The sequence below is a fragment of the Delphinus delphis genome, chromosome 8 (assembly GCF_949987515.2).
Source record: "Delphinus delphis chromosome 8, mDelDel1.2, whole genome shotgun sequence".
NCBI classification, from domain to species: domain Eukaryota; kingdom Metazoa; phylum Chordata; class Mammalia; order Artiodactyla; family Delphinidae; genus Delphinus; species Delphinus delphis.
In genome coordinates, this window is record NC_082690.1 from 67,000,589 (window position 1) to 67,021,290 (window position 20,702).

Here is a 20,702-nt window from a genome sequence, read left to right on the forward strand (position 1 = left end):
GGAGTCTTAACTACTGGACCACCAGGGAAGTCCCAAAAAGTGTTTTGTTACTGACTACTGAATTTGCATTCTCCTTAAGAAATTATTGTAAATGTACAAAATGTTTTTATTGAAAAATGCTCTCATGATTTCAACTCAGGGCTGTAAGAAAACATTCCTCCATAATGCAGTGAGGCTGAGGACTTAACATATTCTTTCCTGTTTCCCTTGCCTACCAACTGCTCTGGTAGCCAGCCACTGTTGATAGGAGATGGTTGGGGGTCGGGGGGACTTTAAGGAATAAGGAGTGGATTGAAGGCTGATGTGGACTCTCAGGTGATTAGAAACCACATGACTGAGGTATTTCATCATTTAAAACCGAGATATCTTTCCTTGGGCAGTTTCTTTCACAATTCTTTTCGTTTTATTTTATCTACTTTAGGAGTTGGCCAGTTTCATTCTACTTCATTTGACCTGTTCGAGTTCTCGTTCATTTCTTGTTGGTTCTGTTCATGATTTCTTTCTGCATTTGCCCTCTGCAGAATGGCATGTGTTCTTATGTTCTTCTCCCTTAACTAGCTTGTACTTACAATATTGATTCATAACTATTTCAGATAGAGGACCCACTTGATAACATTTATCATTTGAAATTTGCTGATTTAGACAATGCATAATGACAAAAGATTTCTATTCAATAACATTTTATCTTACTAATCTCACTAAAACCTTCATACTTTTGGAAAATAGTTGTACATTTATTTGAGACACTGTTCATTCTGTTTACATATGGTGCTGAGTCAGGTACAAAAGACCATAGGTTTCTATATGATTCTTATTGCTAGTGGTAAAGTAAACAGCAGTGGCAAAAATTATTACTCCCTCCTTCCCTTAAACACCTCCCCCGCCACCCTTTTTTAAGCCCAGGGAAGGGAAACAAAGTCATAAATAAATGATACATGATTGGTCTTAAGGTACACAAAGAACAATAGCAGTATTCATTTACCTTTTAAGGCTGCAGGTAGAGTGGTTGTCCCTGACTGTTGAGGAGTTGGGGGAAGGAGATGGAGAAGAAGGGAAATCCCAGGCAGCCTCAGCTGAGAAGAAGGTGCAGGACAACCTGGTCTCCTTGCTTGAGTGCTGTCGTTTATGGGAAAGAGTCCGTTTATATAACCTAAGAATGAAATAATGCTTTTTATTATTAATAATCAGTCCAGATATCTTACAGATTTGTATTACTTGTAAGTCATATGCACTTCTCCCTCAAGTGCACCTGCTGCTATGCTAAGTAGTAGGATAGATAGAGAAATCAGATTTGACCCCTCCCCCCACAGTCTGTTGGGGAAGCCATACAGGTAAATAAACAGTTGTAGAACAGAGTAGGACAGGGTGTTGTGAGCACAACTCAGGTGGGGCATGCTGGTTAGGAATTGAAGCAGTTTATAAGTATATAACAATGTAAAGTAAATATATAAACATATATACATAGTATTCTTAAAGATGAAAGGCACTAGAAATCAAAGCTGGAACCTTTAGTCCAGAGTGAACGATAGGTAACTACTTGGTCTCTTCTTAGAATTGTGCAAGTGCAGATAGCATGGAATCTATTCCTCTTTTCCACAACTGACCAAGGTTCACTGTGCATTTGTTGGTCCTTTCATCACCTTCATTAGCAATATAGTTTATCCACAGTGTTTACCATTTCTTAAGATATTTTTGTTAATTCTTGGGAAATTGAAAAAGTATTTCAAAAAGCTTCAGTGAACGCCTTTGGCATGTATTGAGAAAAGATTTACGTTTTTTTGAGATAACCAAGTCTTTCAGTATTAAGTGGGAGTAAATAAGTTTAATTATTAAGCAATGTGTTTACCACATTTTACTAAAATAATGAGGTATAATAAAATGATGAGGCTGATTTGTGTGCTATGTGTACCTCATAAACTGGGCCTGAAGTCTACTTCAAAGGAGAAGTTCCGAAAATGTTCTCAACAGTGGTAGCCATTTCCAATTAGGTATATAAAACTAAGTACTTAAAATAGTTCACTTGACTTTTGAATGCATGTAAGTTTCTCCTTTCCTTCTCCCCCTCTCTCGGTTCTCCCCTACCTCCATCTCTGAGTTCTCTTCTTACTTTAATAGTCACTCTTTGCATAGCGTGCTGATCTGTGGGATTTCATACTTCATGGGTTTGTTAAAACAGTGGAAGTCACTTTGAGTTTGTATACAGTGAATTTATCTCATGTTGTTAATTCTTGGTAGAAATTGGTTTATGGGGCCTGATGACTGGGATAACTGGTTCGGTACTGTCTTCATTTGTTGGGTATATATGATGTTTAAAGTGAATATGTTTATACTTTTCCATTTTAATACACAACTTTTAGATTTGGTGAACAAAGATGATTTTTGTCAAAAAATACTTTATTAAACATAACCCTCTTAAAGTTTTATTAAATGCTATGTAATATCCATGTGTATCTCTGGACGTATAGCAATATGTCCAAAGATCCTGACTTTTTCTGAGAAATAAGGTTGACATAGTGCACATATTAGCAAAGAGGTCTTTCTTAGGTGCTGTTGAAAAAATTGAAATAATTTCCAACTGTAACCTTAACCTCTCAATTTTTACTGTGTAGTAAATTCTTGTTAAGTTTTCTTTTCATTAATTTTTTGATGTAAATGCTGATTTATGTATATTTGTGTGTGCTTTTTTTTTAAAGGATATGTGGGATTAGTAAACCAAGCAATGACTTGCTATTTGAATAGCCTTTTGCAAACACTTTTTATGACTCCTGAATTTAGGAATGCATTATATAAGTGAGTATTCAAAAAAATTCTATAAATAAAATTGATTTAAGAATGAAAATATAGTTTTTAACTAATTAAGTCTGTCTTCCTTCTTGCACTTATTTGTTAAGTTTGGGGCATCTCTCACTTCTTAAAACATACCTTGAATAGTAAATAAGGAAAGGATCTTATGAGAGACAGCATATGAAAAATTTGTGGGGAAAGAGAATCAGAAGTGCATAGACAGCAAAAGGATAAAATTGATAAGATTTATGTTTAAGATAAATTATTGTATTTAAGCTTCCTCACTTTTAGCTTTAATGCCTTTGTGAAGAGATAAGTTATCTGCTTTTGGAGATAATCTGGATGTGTAAACCATATTCTTTTTTTCCTCCACCTCTCAATTTAAGAAACAAAGTTGTCTTTTTAAACTTGCAGATTTTGTTTTTTAATTAAAATACAATGCAGCTGTTCCGGTGTTGTGTGTGTGTGTGCGTGTGCGTGTGCGTGTGTGTGTGTGTGTGTGTGTGTGTGTGTGTGTATTAGAGAGAGAGAGAGAGAGAGAGAGAGAATGTATTTTTAAAAGAATGTATATATATCAGATACTTTAAAATGCTCTATGGAGGAAGTCCATATTTAAATAAACCCTAAAGTCAGACATTTATTTTTATGAGTATCCTATTATAATACATTTAATACACTCTCACTTTGTGTATTTCTTTACAGTATACATAACTTATTTTTTAAGACATTTTAAAGTACAAATAAACTGATTTTTTTCTCCTTTTTGTGTTACTTTTGAGTAACATCTTTGTAATTACTGTAAATATGTATTTAAACTATTTTTGGAACTTTTGATATTACAAACAACATTATATTACCATTGCATTCATATGTAAGCTCATCATCTGAATTTACTTGTAAAAATTGGCCTGTTTTTCATTCAGCAAGTATTTGTTACCTAGTGTTATATATGCTAGGCATTTGGTAGAGAGAGATGAAGTTAGAAATAAGATCTTTGTTTTTAAGTAATTTACAGATCTCTTCACAGTAGCAATATATGTATGTATAAAATAGTTTAAATAACATTTAAGGATGGCTAAATACCATGAGAGTTTAGAGAGAAGGGAGATTAATGAAACTTGGAGAAGTGGCTTAGAAGAGCAAGTAGAACTTGAGGTAGGTCCTGAAGATAGGTATGGTTTGGCCAGGTAGAGACGAAAAAGAGGGCCTTGTAGACAGGAGGACTTTCAAGAGCAAAACTGAGTAATAGTAAGTGCTACCTAAATGTTTGTTATTGTTAGTTTGTATCAGGTACTGTTCTGAGCACTTTACCTATAGACTCATTTAATTCTCATGGTAACTGTATGAATTATTGAATACATGCTGTTATCCACATTTTACAAAGGAGGTAACTGAAGACACAGAGAGGTTAAATAGTTTGCCAGAGGCCACACTGCTAGAAGTAGCAACCCACTAGATGCCAGAATTTCCATTACCCTATTCGACCTGTATTGTAGTTGATGCCACTAAGTGCGATATATTGCAGGGGCCTCCAGGAGATCTGCTTAAATGGAGTTTTTGTCAGAAGAAGATGGAAGATGAGGTTAATAGATGAAATCTAGAGCTTGTCCTCAAAACTAGAACAAACTCAGTAGTCCATGATAATGTGCCTTCTCTGGGGAGTGTTGCTTAGGAACAGGGACCCCAGGAGCTTAACCATGAGTTCCACCCTGGAAGAGGTCCGTAAACATATAGCTCTGTGGAAAAGAGTAAGAGCATAGCCAGATTGATTGATTCAGCAAACATATGTTGCACACTTATTGTGTGCCAAGCACTCTTTTAGGCACAGAAATTACAGTGGTGAATAAGACAGAGTCCCTCCCTTAGACCTTCTGTAGGTCAGCCAATAGAATGAGCTCATTTCACAGTCATGTATGCCATGAAGAAAATCACGACAGTATGGAAAGAATAACTGTCAAGACGTAGGGTGAGTAGTTACGGAGGGCCCCTCTGAGGAAATACCATAGAATAGACTTGACAGGAGTCAGTCCTGTGAAGATACAGGAGAAGAACATTCAAGGCAGAAGAAACCGTAAGTGCAAAAGCCTTTGAGGAACAAAAATCCATTGTGACTGGAGCCCAGTGAGTGGAGGGGGAGTGAGAGATAAGATTAAAGAGGATGCCTTAGAGATTGTAAAAAGACAATGAAGCTTTTTGCAGGTGGGGAAACAAAGCCCAAGAGCCTGATGGTGTTTCATAATGTAGAACTAAGGAAGGAATGGCTCCTTTAAGAAGCTGGACCTCGCTGGGCTACAGACAGGGTAGCACTAGCATGAAGGATAGAGTTCTGTTTGTTTATTTTCTTCACTTGCTACATAAGAGCCGGAGAGAACCTACCACTTTAGGTGTGTAGGCATGAATTATGGAAAATTTCAAAATATTAAAAAATAGTGAAATAGTATAATGAATCCCTCTGTACCCATCACCCAGCTTTGGATATTATCAACTCATTATCAGTCTTTTTTGTCTATAATCCTCCATTCTGATTATTTGGAAGCACATACCCAATCATATCATCTGTAAATTATATCTCAGGTCACTGCTAAGATTTCCCTGATTGCTTCATAATATCTTTTTTAAACATTCTGTTCAAATCACGATCTAAACAAGATCTGTGCATTGAAATTGATTGATAAGACTCTTAACTTAGAAATGCAAACCAAAACTACAAAGAGGTGTCACCTCACACTGGTCAGAATGGCCATCATCAAAAAAAATCTACAAACAATAAATACTGGAGAGGGTATGGAGAAAAGGGAACCTCTTGCACTGTTGGTGGGAATGTAAATTGATACAGCCACTATGGAGAACAGTATGGAGGTTCCTTAAAAAACTAAAAATAGAACTACCATACGGCCCAGCAATCCCACTACTGGGCATATACCCTGAGAAAACCACAATTCAAAAAGAGTCATGTACCACAATGTTCATTGCAGCACTATTTACAATAACCAGGACATGGAAGCAACCTAAGTGTCTGTCAACAGATGAATGGATAAAGGTGTGGCACATATATACAATGGAATATTACTCAGCCATAAAAAGAAACGAAATTGAGTTATTTGTAGTGAGGTGGATGGACCTAGAGTCTGTCATACAGAGTGAAGTAAGTCAGGAAGAGAAAAACAAATACCATATGCTAACACATATATGGAATCTAAAAAAAGAAAATGGTTCTGAGGAATCTAGGGGCAGGACAGGAATAAAGACGCAGATGTAGAGAATGGATTTGAGGACACGGGGAGGGGGAAGGGTAAGCTGGGACGAAGTGAGAGAGTGGCATGGACATATATACACTACCAAACGTAAAACAGATAGCTAGTGGGAAGCAGCCACATGGTACAGGGAGATCAGCTCAGTGCTTTGTGACCACCTAGAGTGGTGGGATAGGGAGGGTGGGAGGGAGATGCAAGAGGGAGGGGATATGGGGATATATGTATAGGTATAGCTGACTCACTTTGTTGTATGGCAGAAAGTAACATAACATTGTAAAGCAATTATACTCCAATAAAGATGTTAAAAAAAAAAAGAAGACTCAACCTATTGACTTTTAATCCTCTTCGATCTTATTTCCACATTGCAATTTATTCCTTGAATATATATATATATATATATATATATCAAAAACTGATGGCATTTTTCCTATAGTTTTTCACAGTTTGCATTTCGATGGTTGAGTGTCATTTAATATTCTGTTCCCTGTATTTTTATGAGTTAATAATTAGGACAAGAATCTTGACCAGATTCAAGTTCATCAATTACTTTCAAATGACCTTTGCGTTTTATTCATGTTGCCTTCTTATGCCTTTTCTTGTGAAAGTCTAACTTTTTTCTAAATTTATGAATTAGAGAAAGACTAATGTTTCATTAGATATTAATAGCTTCGGTTAATATCCAAAGCCCTCAGAGTTAACATCTTAACATTTGTTATGATAATATTAATTATGCTTTAAAGAATAAAGATATTTTGTAGATAATTTTCAAACATTTCATTTCAATAGGTGGGAATTTGAAGAATCTGAAGAAGATCCAGTGACGAGTATACCATACCAACTTCAAAGGCTTTTTGTTTTGTTACAAACCAGCAAAAAGAGAGCAATTGAAACCACAGATGTTACAAGGAGCTTTGGATGGGATAGTAGTGAGGGTACCAATTCTCTTATAATGATAAGTATTTGTAATAGTCAAAGGAATTCTGAGACCGTATTATAAACAAATGACACATATTAACATCTTAATTAACTTTACCTTAAACCTTTTGATTGCTTTTTGCTGGCATTTAAAAATAACTTATTTTGAAAATTTAAGCTCTGAGGCATAAATTTTTGATCAATTAAAATTTTCTTGTAAAGTAAGTTTGGTTATACTCTATTTTTATGTACTCAAGCTAAAATTTTAAAAGGGTGTTGGCTTAGATTTTTATTATCATATTTCTTGACTCTACAGTGAAAAATAACAAAAATAGCAAATATTGTAGCACTATAGAGCATATGCTATTTATAAAGTGATGAGCTCTTGTGATTCTTTTCCTTGTGATTGCCTTTTTATGACTATAATGTATATTTTGTGTTCTTTTTAAATTTAGCATTATTTTATGTAGACTTTTCCATATTTCTGACAATTTGCTTTTAAACAACAAATTAATGCTACATTACACTAAGTTAATAGCTCTTTTTAATTAAATTTTATCTTAAAATAGCTTGGCAGCAGCATGATGTACAAGAACTGTGCAGAGTCATGTTCGATGCTTTGGAACAGAAATGGAAACAAACAGAACAGGTAATTTATCTCTCAGATTGAGGGGAGTGTTTTCTAATAAATTATTCATTACCTTACAGTGACTTTATTCTATTGGAATGTTTTAAAACTTGGGCATTAGTCCAGTTGTCAAAGTACTGACAGTTTCCTCATCTTTAAAATAAGTTGGGCCCTGTGATCTAGATGATCTCTGTTTAGCTAAGAACTAGGTAATTCATACATGTGTGTGTGTTTTGGGGATGATTTTTGGACAGTATTTTCAGATATTTGCTAAGTAAATTAGATGGCTTATCTGTTACACATTATAAAGTATACATTGTAAAGTATATTCATCTAGCATTACCTTCTTTTTGACCAGTCAGGTATAGGCATGCTTTTGACACCTAGGATCCTTGTTAATCTGACCCTATTCTTCTTATCCAGTGGAAGGAGGAACAGGTTAGAAGTGGGAGAATATTAGATATATCATTGGGGTGAGACATAAGGCTGAACTGGATGGGGCTCAGGACTCAGTACAGAGGAGGGTTTATGCTAGGTGTAGTGATAGAAGATCACTAGAGGTAAAAAGGGGGAAGAATCTGGAAGGTAGCCTGGAGGATCTACTCTCTGATTGGAACTATTATGATGGCTTGGACTAAAGTTTTTCAAACTAGATTGTGATCCATTCACTTATGAAATAAATTTAGTGAATCAACACCAGCACTTTAAAAAAAAGGAATAAAATTGAAAAGTATAAGAGAAGCATCACATAAGTGAGGGTAAGTATTGTTTTATGCAACTTTTGTTACAGTTATATGTATTGGGTTGCGGTGTACATTATTTTCTTACTGTGGGTTGCTATCAAAACTGCTTGAAAAACACTGGATTGAAACACTTATAAATGCCCTCTCAGGTAGAGAAGACATAATCAAATATAACTGGGGCAGGTGAATGAAGAAAGCTTCATTAAATAAATAGTATTAGAGTAGACAGTTATGGTGGATCCTAATTTGAAGGCTTATGAATTCTAGATACTTGAAGAGGTATAAATTTATGAAAGAGGTAAACTGTAATATGCTTTCCCTCTTAACTGTTCTTAAGAGATATTGGAAAAAATTTTAAGTTCATTTAGTGATCTAGTTTCTCTTCATTATAGGATTGTATTTTCATAACTTTATGTAGATGGTATTGGGGTGTTTCTTTTTCATAGGTCTGAAGGTACCCTTCCTCCTCGTTACATCCCTATGTGGGTCAACACTTCTATTAAGACCAGTTAGGGCGTTCCTTCTGAGTTCCCAAGTTTGGGTACAAGAATCTTGAGGCAAGACATTCACATGGAGGGTCCTTACTTAGGGAGTTACCTGCCTCCTTTGAGTCAGAATAGCCCCAGTTGGCTAAGTTTGGGGAGTAGGTGAGAGATCCATTCTTTTAGGTGAGGATATTTTGAGGGAGATGGAGTTTAAGATTTTTTTTTCAATTTCTGTACATTTAAAAAATTACAGTATATTTTTTCTTTAAATTGTTTTATGTATATTACTGAAAGTTAAAAAGTTTTATTTGTACCTTGAGATAGAGGATATGATTTTAGGAATCAGAATATTGCGAAAGTGGTGGTAATATATGTAAAGCTATAAAAGTAGCCAGTTGTTTAGCTGTGTGATTATCAGTATGCCTAAAATAATGTCATGATGTATTCTCATCCTAATGAAAAGATAATACGGGGCTTAGTAGTGAAATCAGTAATCAGCTTATCAACAAAACACATTTTAATAGTGGGATTTTTAGTAATGTGAGAATTGAAATAATTTTTGCACATTCTTAATTTATTTTGTTTTTGTTAAACCTTTATTTTTTTCTGTAGAATTTAGATTAGATAAATCTTAAAGGTTTCTAAAACTTCAACAGTAAGAATGAATATCCTTTTGAAAATCATTCTAAAAGACATAAAATATTGGTAACTTACTTTTAAGGAACGCTTTAAAAAATATAAATGTTCTTATTTTTTAGGCTGATCTTATAAATGAACTGTATCAAGGCAAGCTGAAGGACTACGTGAGATGTCTGGAATGTGGTTATGAGGGTTGGAGAATCGACACATATCTTGATATTCCATTGGTCATCCGACCTTATGGGTCCAGCCAAGCATTTGCTAGTGTGGTGTGTACCTTTCAGCTGACTGCTTGTGTATCCATACACAGAATACATAATAGCACAGTGGTATAATATATCCTAAGGTAAGTATCATCCTAGATACACCTTCTTGGGTTGTTAGACATTCCTGCATTTAAACTAGCAAGATCTAGAAGATTTTTGACCCTTCAGTGAGTCCTAATAGTGCATGTATAAGAGGGGAAGTATATGCAAATATACTGCCTCATGGCTCAATCTTTTATTCTTTCTTAGAGGTGACTAGATTATTTCACTTTCTTTTTTTTTTTAAGCTCTAAACAATCTATTTTATGAATGGTACTTTTTTTTTTTTGGCCTTGCCGTGTGGCTTATGGGATCTTGGTTTCCCGACCAGGGATTGAACCTGGGCCCTTGGCAGTGAGAGCATGGAGTCCTAACCACTGGACCGCCAGGGAATTCCCTGTAAGTCTACTTCTGTGAGTTTTTTTTGTTTTGAGGGTATTGTTTTGTTCCATTGGAAAAATAACCTCTGGATTTTTTGACAAACAGAGGCCACATTTTTTAAAGAAGCATCCCTATTCTAAAATTTAATTTTAAAATGATGCAGGTATTATATAACCACAGATAATTTGAAGACTCAGAACTATATATAATTAACTTAGTTACTTATATATTGAGTATCAAATTGGGCAATTAAGATTTTCTCATTCCTCCTTTTGTTATCTATTTTTAACTGCGTTTTGATAATTTTATTATTGCATTTTATTCTTAGGTTTGCATATTGAATTGCTTATACAAAGGGAGAGTCTTGGAAGGAGTTAATTTGACATTTAAAATTAGAGTTCAGAAACATTTATTTGAACCTGTTATGAGCCAGGGGAAACTTTCAAAGCTAACTAAGATATCTGAAAAAGTAGAATTTCATCATGATGTTGCTTTGGATCTTACTTATGCTGCAGTCAAGCCGATGGTGGCTGCAGCTAAAATCAGTGTTCTTAAAGCTAGTCCATACTTTAGCCTCTAAAATAGTGCTACAAGTATGGTTTAGTACTCTGGCCTCTAGGACAATTGATGCCCTTTCTTTTTTTCTCCTATTTTTATATGACTTAAGGAAATAATCAGCAAGAAGTTATGGAATCAGTCAGTGGAAATCCAAAGGAAAAGACTTTCTGGATAGTGGAAGATCAGGCGTCCTTTGCTCCACTGTTTTTCAGTCAGCTTCCTGAATAGATTTGAAAAATTTTGTTAAGTGCTTAATAGTACCCTTTGTAAACTGCCACTCTGGGTATATGAGATTGGCATTGCTTTGAGTGGCTAGTTTTATTTTTCATTTTTGTTTTGTTTTTACTTTATTTATTTTGACAGTTTAAGGTAGAAGTGACATACTGAAAAATCATTAACATATGTGTTTCAGTGACTTATCTCCTAGCTTATTTTAAAATATTGGCATTTCTTTAACAAAATATACTAGGGAAATAGTCAGTAGTCCCAAGTGATATACACTATTTTTTCTACTTTATTTGTGAAAGTATTTTTTATGTAAGATTTTTCACATATATGTTCAGTTTAGTTTTTCCTTTTTTTACAAATTTATTGAATGTTGAGAAAGCTAGTTTTATTTGTGTTATGTTGGAATCTAATATTTGAGTATTCAGCAAATATAATTGCATAGCTAAATCTATATATTGTAATTTATTCACCTGCTGAATCGTCACCACTCTCTTCAGTACATTATAGACATAGCAGTGGAATGATTTGGAGGACATTTTTGGAGAAGTGAAAAAAGTCACATTTCTAAATGAAATTCTCCAAATTCTCTCCTGCACTGATACATGGATGACGGTGGTGGTGGTGGTGGAGATTATTCAGTGGGAATTGGAAGTTACAGCTATGAAGCAGTATGTGAGCAGGTTTATAACACACATGCGCTAATAGGGCTTGCAGAAGGGAACCTAAACCTTCCTAGACTTTGCTGGAATCTCTTGAGGGAAATTACAGCAGGTGAAACTACCCAAGATAGGGGTTCTAAGGAGGATACTACCTTCAGAGAACTTTAGTTAGAGGTAAGTGGTTTCCCTTTATTTTCTGAATTCAAACTTATAACCTACACTTGTTAAACTGCAGAAATCATCATACAGCATCTAAATTTAGTGTTATATCACTGCTTGCCATTGTGTATTTTGTTAGTTCTATGTGTTTTAAAAAGAATTTGGCATAAATGTGGATTGTAAATGTCTAGTTAAAAGAAGCATTATAAAATCTCATTCAAACTCTTATAATATTTGGCCTTAATTTGAGTTGAACTCTTTTAAAATTTATTTTTCTACTTTTATTAAGGGTCTCTGGTATGTTTGCCGTATTGGCTGTGTATACATATACACATAAACATACTTGAATACATGCACACATAAATACACACATGTACTTACGTACAATACAACATTGATGGTTATATGTTCTGCTTATTATATATTCTGTTTAGTGAGCCATAATACTATAGTTATGTGTGTTCCATGAGGTTAACACCTGGTGTTTAATTTCAGATAATTAAGTGTGAAGTTCTGTTAAAAATGAAAGTTGTTTTTTTTAAACTTCATCTGAAACATCCAATTTCTATAGTTGTTTTATCTCCATGTTTAAATAAACTTGAGAATAATATTTAAGGTTAAATTAGAATGGAGTTGCCACTTAGTTAATTTATCATTATAACATCTGTAATCAATTTTCATGGTTATTTTTCACCGTGATTGATAACAGACTAGTTTTTTAGTAAGTGCTAGGAATCATGTATAGTTTTTTTTTTTTTTTTTTTTTTTTTTGCGGTACGCGGGCCTCTCACTGTTGTGGCCTCTCCCGCTGCGGAGCACAGGCTCCGGACGCGCAGGCTCAGCGGCCATGGCTCACGGGCCCAGCCGCTCCGCGGCATGTGGGATCTTCCTGGACCGGGGCACGAACCCGTGTCCCCTGCATCAGCAGGCGGACTCTCAACCACTGCGCCACCAGGGAAGCCCCCTCACGTATAGTTTTTTAAAAAGCTTTTCATCCTAATATTTTCTTTGTTGAATCATTTCTTAGTTATTATAACTATAATATTTATTAAATTTCTGGTCTTCATTCTACCTGGCCAAGTAGTGAAAAGGGTTATTCTGCCATTCTGTCTCTCAGATTGAGTTCTATTCAACACTAGTCTCCAATGAGATTTAATAGATGTTTGGGAGAAGGCTTCTGATTAAATAAATTTGGGAAACTGTGTAGCTGTAATTCTCTGTGGGAAGTTTACAGTGCGTATTTAATTTTAAATGCCCTGAGTGTTCCTGTAGTGGAGAAATTTGTTTAACTGGGTTTAACCAATCTTATATTTTCTCTGTGGGACATGTCAGTATTTCAAGAGACACTAGGATTCTAAGGAACGTAGTTTGTGAAGCTCTGCATTAGATTAAGGTGATTTAAGGAAGTCTCTACTTTGTTACATTAACATTTATGTCCTTGGGACCTTGGGGGGGAGTGAGAATACTAAAATATATGTTATAATTTCCTGTTGTTTCACATAGTTTGTTATTAATCCTGAAAGATTATATATATTAATCTTTTAAAAAACTTGATTCTCAGTGATTTATTAGGTAATTACAACCTTTTATTTTCACTGATTAGAGCTGTCTGCGTGAAACCAATCTCTCTGAACTTTATAATCAAAGAAACCTTGAATCTCCTCATTGCCAAGCATATTTGAGAATGTATTATTATAAGAAGATACTCCTAAATACATTCTAATGATACATAAAAATTGGAAATATTTTTATTGGTGAATTATGAAAACATTTTATAAACAAAAATGATATAGCCTCATATGTTTGACATTAACTAGGGAAGCTTTTCTACTTAATAGTAAATTTTATTTATTTTTAAATTTTTTTAATAGTAAAATTTAAACACTATCTTGTTATAGATACCCTTTGTCATGTATTTATTGAGTTGCTTATTCTGTGGCAGGCACTGTTCTAGACCATTTATTTTAGGGTAGTTTTATTTTCTTTCGGGATAAGTACATTTAAGTATCTGTTTATTATGACAAAATGTCTGAAATTGGATTTAGCTGTATAGTTCCATATAGTGTCTTTGGAAAGATCAGATTATGTACTTGTTCCCTAAGTAAACACAATTTAACTATCATTTTAAAGTTTTGAATAGAAAATTGTTAAATTCATAAGTATTTACAAAATCGTAAGTGTTCCAGGTATTTAGTGTACACAAGTTTATATCATAAGTGCTACCCTGATTTAACACGTAATTTGGACATTCTTATATGGCTGGCTTAACCACATAACTCATTTGGATGGTACAGTAGTCCAAATTTGTCCAAATATGTAAGCATCACATAAAGAAAACTCTCTTCCACAGACTCTATCCTCATTTTTCCAGGAATTTGTGTGGTTGGACATAGTGGGAACCAGTTTAAAAAGTGGGGACTTCTGCTTTCAGGATGATGGAGTAGATGTACATTGCCCTATTCCTCCCGCTAAAACAACTGAAAATCTTGAACATTATATATAAAATAAACATAAGAAGACTGAAAGGTGGAGAAAAGGCATAAAGACTAGGGACCTCAGGATTCAAGGAATGACATGGGGTGAGTTCCCTGGGTTTTCTTTTTGCCTAATATTTCCCAAACTTGAAGGTGATGGCAGGCTGGAAATAGCAACTAGCACAGACTAGTAAGCCTGCTCTCCCTAGCCAAAAGACTGGGAAAGACAGAAAAGGTAGCCAGTAACTGCTATGCTCTAGCCAAACACTGCAGAAAGACTATGGCCCCAACCCTGACCCATGCCAGCCAAGGCTGAGTGGGGAGCCTAGACTTCCACCCTTATGAAGTTGTAACAAGGCTCTCCAACCCCCTGCTGGGGTGATTTCAGAGAAGATTGAGTAGGGAGGCAGGAGTTTCTTCCCTGCTCGACAGTACTGAACCTCCCCACTGCCATTCTCCCTTTCCCCTGGTTAACTGTCATTAGAGACCATGTGGGGAGCCTGGCCTTACACTCCCACCTAAACAGTAAGGAGGTGCTCCTTTCCCTTCCCACTGGAGTAATGTTAGAGGAGGCCTAGGTGAGGGTCAGGACTTTCACCGCTTCCCAGGAGTAAGAAGGCTCTCCCCCTCCTACCTGTGGTGTTGGTGGAGGCCACAAAGGGAGCAGTAATGAGATACTCCTGCTGTCACAGCCCAGGTGGTGTCAGCGGAGGCTTACTGAGTAGCCAGAATCCCTACCCTTGCCAGCAGTAGTGAGGAACCCCTCCCCACCACCAGTTTCAACATTGGCCAAGTGAAATTGGACTTCTACTCCCACCTGGCAGTAATTGGGCAGGAACCTTTTCCCCAGCTGGAACAGTGTCAGAGGAAGCCAGCTAAACTGGAAGATTTAAAATAGGGTCCAGAATATCATAATACCCCACATATTAAGGTTTCAATTAAAGAAATCATTCTGTATTCTGAGAACCAGGAAAATTTCATTTTGAATGAAAGAAGAGAATCAAGAGACATAAACACCAAAATAACAGATGTTAGAATTATCTGACAAATATTTTAAAGCAGGCATCTTAGAAATACTTCAGTGAGAGTTCCTAAACCCACTTGAAACAAATGAGAAAATTGAGAGTCCTGGGGAAGAAATAGCAGGTATAAAAAAAAATGAAACGGGAATTTAGAACTGAGAAATGCAAGAACCAAACTCAAAAAGTTAGTGGATAGGCTCAACAGCTGAATGGAAGAGACAGTGTATAATCAGTGAACCTGAAGATAGAACAATAGAAGTTACCCAATCTAAATAACAGAGAAAATAGACTGAAGGGGGGATAAAGATCCTCAGGGACCCATGGGACTATAACAAAGGGTCTAACATTTGTGTCACTGGAGTCCTGGAAGGAAAGGAAAAAGAAGGCAGGGCTAGAAAAATGAAGAAATAATGACTGAAGACTTCCCAAATTTGGCAAAAGGCATAAAGCCACAGGTCAAAGAAGCTGAGCAAACAACATAAGCCAAAAGAACTTCACGTCAAGTTCAATTATAGCTAAACTTTTGAAAACTAAAGACAAAATATCTTGAAAGCAGTGAGTGAGAAAAGGTACTGTTTCTACAGGAGAAAAGCACTCTGATTTCTCATAAGCAGATTTTTCATCAGAAACTATGGAGGCCTGAAGGCAGTGGCATATTTTTGAAGTGTTGAAAGAAAAGACCTGTCAACTAGAGTTTTATACCCAGTGAAAATATTCAGGAATGAAGGGAAAAATCAAGACATTCTTAGATGAGGGAACACTAAGAGAATTTGTCACTAGCAGACCTACCTTAAAAAAATGGCTAAAGAAATTTCTCTAAATAGAAAGGGAATGATAAAAGGAAGGTATATTGGAACATTAGGAATGAAGAAAGAACATAGTAAGCAAAAATTTGGGTAAATACAGTAGGCTTTCCTTGTCCTCCTGAGTTTTCTAAATTATGTTTGATAGTTGAACCAAAATTGTAACACTGTTTGATGTGGTTCTAAATGTATGTAGAGGAACTATTTAAGACAATTATATTATAAATGGGAGAAGGTAAAAAGACATAGAGGTAAGCTTTCTGTACTTCACTTGAACTGGTAAAAGGATGGGACCAACAGACAGATAAGTTTTGTGTATGTAATGTAATACCCAGAGCGACCACTGAAAGAGATAAACTCAAAAGCACTATAGATAAATCAAAGTAAAATTAAAAAAAATTTTTTTGGTCATCCACAGGAAGGCAGGAAAAATAAAACAAAACAAAAATTTAAAATAGCATACTTATTTACATGTAAATGGTCTAATTATACCAAATAAAAGGCAGAGGTCAGCATATTAGATTAAAAAAAAGTGACCCAACAGTATGCTAGCTACAAAAACTCCCTACAGTATATTGGTATAGGCAGGTTGATAGTAAAAGGATTGAAAATGTTATACCATGTAAACATTAATCAAGATAAATGAGGAATGGCTATATTAATATCAGGTAAAGTAGACTTTGAAGCAAAATTACTAGAGACAGAGAAGGGCATTATCTAATGATAAAAAGGTCAAGCCATCAAGAAGACAGCAATCCTAAATGTGTATGTACCAAGTAACAGAGCTGCAAAATACATGAGGTGAAAGCTGTCCTACCTGAAAGGAGAGACTGACAAATCTGCCATTATAGTTGGAGACTTCAATGCCCTTCTCAATAATTGATAGGTAGAATCTCTAGACAGAAAATTAGCAAAGATATGGAACTTAACAATACCATCAACCAACAAGATCCAACAGACATTTATAATATGGTCCACTCAGCAACAGCAGAGTATAACATTCAAGAGCCTGTGGACTACATACTAGGGTAGACCATATCCTGGGCCATCATACAAACCTCAATTTAAATTAAAATCATAGAGTATATGTTATTCAGCCACACTGGAGTCAAATTGGAAATCAACAGAAAGATAAGTGGAAAATCACCAAACATTTGAAAACTAAACAACACACTTAAATCCATGAGTCAAAGAGAAAGTCTCAAGGGAAATGTTTTTAAAAATACTTTGAACTGAATGGAAATGAAAATATAACATGTCAGAAATTTTGAGACACAGCTGAAGCAATACTACTGATAGGGGAACTTAGAACACTAAATGCTGCCCTTTAGCAAAAATTCTTAACATTAGAAAAAAGAGGAATTGTTTTGAATCAATAATCTAAGCTTCCACCTAACCTAGAAAAAAGAGCAAAAGAAACCCAAAGCCAGCAGAAGGAAGGACATAATAAAGAAAAGGACAGAAATCTGTGAAATTGAAAACAGAAAATTAATAAATGAGAGCTATTATTTGAAAACATCAATCCGATTGACAAACATTTAGCAAGATTGACAGAAGGGGAAAAAAGATAAGAAAAAATTTTCCGGTATTAAGAATGAAATTAGTACCACTACAAACCTTGTAGATATCAAAACGATAGTAAGGGACAACTCTGCAAACATAAATTTGATAACTCAGATGAAATGAGCCAATGCCTTGAAAAGCACAAAGTACAACTTATCTAATATGACTTGAATAGCCCTATAACTCTTAAGATATTAAATTCATAATTTAAAATCTCTTAGAAAGAAAATCTATAAGTTGGAATGGTTTCACTGGAGACTTGTACCAGGCATCTTTAGCACAGTGAACACCAGTTCTACACAACCCCTTCCAAAAAACAGAAAGGAAAGAACCCTTCTCAGTGTATTTTATGAAGCTAGTCTTATCCTCATACTAAACCAGACAAAGACAGTTAAAACTACAACAATAACAACAACAAAAAACAAAACAAGACACCAAAAAACTATGACCAAGCCACTATTCTTTATATATATATACACACACACATACACACACACACATATATATCTTTATTGGAGTATAATTGATTTACAATGTTGTGTTAGTTTTTGCTATACAACAAAGTGAATCATCTGTATGTATACATATATGCTCATATCCCCTCCCTCTTGCATCTCCCTCCCACCCTCCCTATCCCACCCCTCTAGGTGGTCACAGCACGGAGCTAATCTCCCTGTGCTATGTGGCTGCTTCCTACTAGCTATCTGTTTTACATTTGGTAGTGTATATGTGTCAGTGCCACTCATTCACTTTGTCCCAGCTTACCCTTCCCCCTCCCCATGTCCTCAAGTCCATTCTGTACGTCTGTGTCTTTATTCCTGTCCTGCCCCTAGATTCTTCAGAACTATTTGTTTTTTTAGATTCCACATATATGTTAGCATATGATATTTGTTTTTCTCTTCCTGACTTACTTCACTCTGTATGACAGACTAGGTCCATCCACCTCACTACAAGTAACTCAATTTCATTTCTTTTTATGGCTGAGTAATAGTCCATTGTATATATGTGCCACATCTTCTTTATCCATTCATCTGCCAGTGGGCGCTTAGGTTGCTTCCATGTCCTGGCTATTGTAAATAGTGCTGCAATGAACATTGTGGTACGTGACGCTTTTTGAATTATGGTTTTCTCAGGGTATATGCCCAGTAGTGGGATTGCTGGGTTGTATGGTAGTTCTATTCTTAGATTTTTAAGGAACCTCTGTACTGTTCTCCATAGTGGCTATATCAGTTTACATTCCCACCAACAGTGGAAGAGGGTTCCTTTTTCTCCACACCCTCTCCAGCATTTATTGTTTCTATATTTTTTGATGATGGCCATTCTGACCAGTGTGAGGTGATACCTCATTGTGGTTTTGATTTGCATTTCTCTAATGATTAGTGATGTTGAGCATCCTTTCATTTGCTTGTTGGCAATCTATATGTCTACTTAGGAGAAATGTCTATTCATGTCTTCTGCCTATTTTTGGATTGGGTTGTTTGTTTTTCTGATATTGAGCTGTATAAGCTGCTTTTATATTTTGGAGGTTAATCCTTTGTCAGTTGCTTTGTTTGGAAGTATTTTCTCCCATTCTGAGGGTTGTCTTTTCGTCTTGCTTATGGTTTCCTTTGCTGTGCACAAGCTTTTAAGTTTCATTAGCTCCCATTTGTTTATTTTTTATTTTATTTCCTTTTCTCTAGGTAGTGGGTCAAAAAGGATCTTGCTGTGATTTATGTCATAGAGCATTCTGCCTATATTTTCTTCTAAGAGTTTTATAGTGTCTTGACTTACATTTAGGTTTTTAATCCATTATGAGGGTTTTTTTGTATGGTGTTAGGAAGTGTTCTAATTTCGTTCTTTTACATGTAGCTATCCAGTTTTCCCAGCACCACTTATTGAAGAGGCTGTCTTTTCTCCATTGTATATTCTTTCCTCCTTTATCAAAGATAAGGTGACCATATGTGCATGGGTTTATCTCTGGCAAGCCAGTATTCTTAATGCATACAGATGGGAAAATCTTTGTCAAATTATTACCAAATAGAATTAAGCAATATATAAGGAGAATTATATACCATGTCTAAGTAGAGTTCATTCTAGGGATTCAAGGCTTGTCAGTATGTAAAAAATCAATGACTGTAATCTAGCATATTAACAGAGAAAAGAAGAAAATTCACATGATCATATCAATTGACTTAGAAAAAGTACGTGACAAAGTTCAATATCCACTTATGATTAAAAAAACTATCTGAAAACTAGTAATGGAGGATAATTTTCTCAACCTGGTAAAGAATGTATTCAGAAATGTAGAGCTACCATCGTACTTCATGGTGAAAGACGGAATATTTTCTCCCTAAAACATCAAGGTTATCTAGGCAAGGATGTCTGCTGTCACTCTTATTCAGTTCAGTACTGGAAGTTATAGCCAGTACAGTAAGGCAAGAAGAGGAAATAAAAGGCATACCAATAAAAGGAAGAAATAAAATTGTTCCCCCCCTTTTTTATTTATTTTTATTTTTGAATTTTATTTATGTTTTATACAGCAGGTTCTTATCAGTTATCTATTTTATATATATTAAGCATATATAGGTCAATCCCAATCTCCCAATTCATCCCACCATAACCACCACCATCCCCCCGAGCCTGCTTTACCCCCTTGGTGTCCATAAGTTTGTTCTCTACATCTGTGTCTCTATTTCTGCCTTGCAGACTGGTTCATCTGTACCATTTTTCTAGATTCCACATATATGCATTCATAAATGATATTTGTTTTTCTCTTTTGATTTATTTCACTCTGTATGACAGTCTCTACAAATGACCCAATTTCATTCCTTCTTATGGCTGAGTAATATTCCATTGTATATACATACCACATCTTCTTTATCCATTCGTCTGTCGATGGGCATTTAGGTTGCTTCCATGACCTGGCTATTGAACATTGGGGTGCATGTGTCTTTTTGAATTATGGTTTTCTCTGGGTATATGCCCAGTAGTGGGTTTGCTGCGTCATTTGGTAATTCTATTTTTAGTTTTCTAAGGAACCTCCCTACTGTTCTTCACAGTGGCTGTTATCAGTTTATATTCCCACCAACAGTGCAAGAGGGTGCCCTTTTCTCCACACCCTCT

General features: G+C 35.4%; 1 protein-coding gene across 4 annotated transcripts in view; it reads left to right on the top strand.

Moving 5' to 3' along the window:
- The window catches only part of USP47 (ubiquitin specific peptidase 47), a 122,203-nt gene that overhangs the window by 55,616 nt on the left and 45,885 nt on the right, over positions 1-20,702 (top strand). For all 4 annotated transcript variants that reach the window (XM_060018502.1, XM_060018498.1, XM_060018499.1 and 1 more), the window contains 4 exons: positions 2,694-2,790; positions 6,825-6,970; positions 7,523-7,602; positions 9,568-9,717. In XM_060018502.1, coding sequence (XP_059874485.1) covers positions 2,694-2,790; positions 6,825-6,970; positions 7,523-7,602; positions 9,568-9,717 — 473 coding nt within the window. The remainder of the gene's footprint in view (positions 1-2,693; positions 2,791-6,824; positions 6,971-7,522; positions 7,603-9,567; positions 9,718-20,702) is intronic.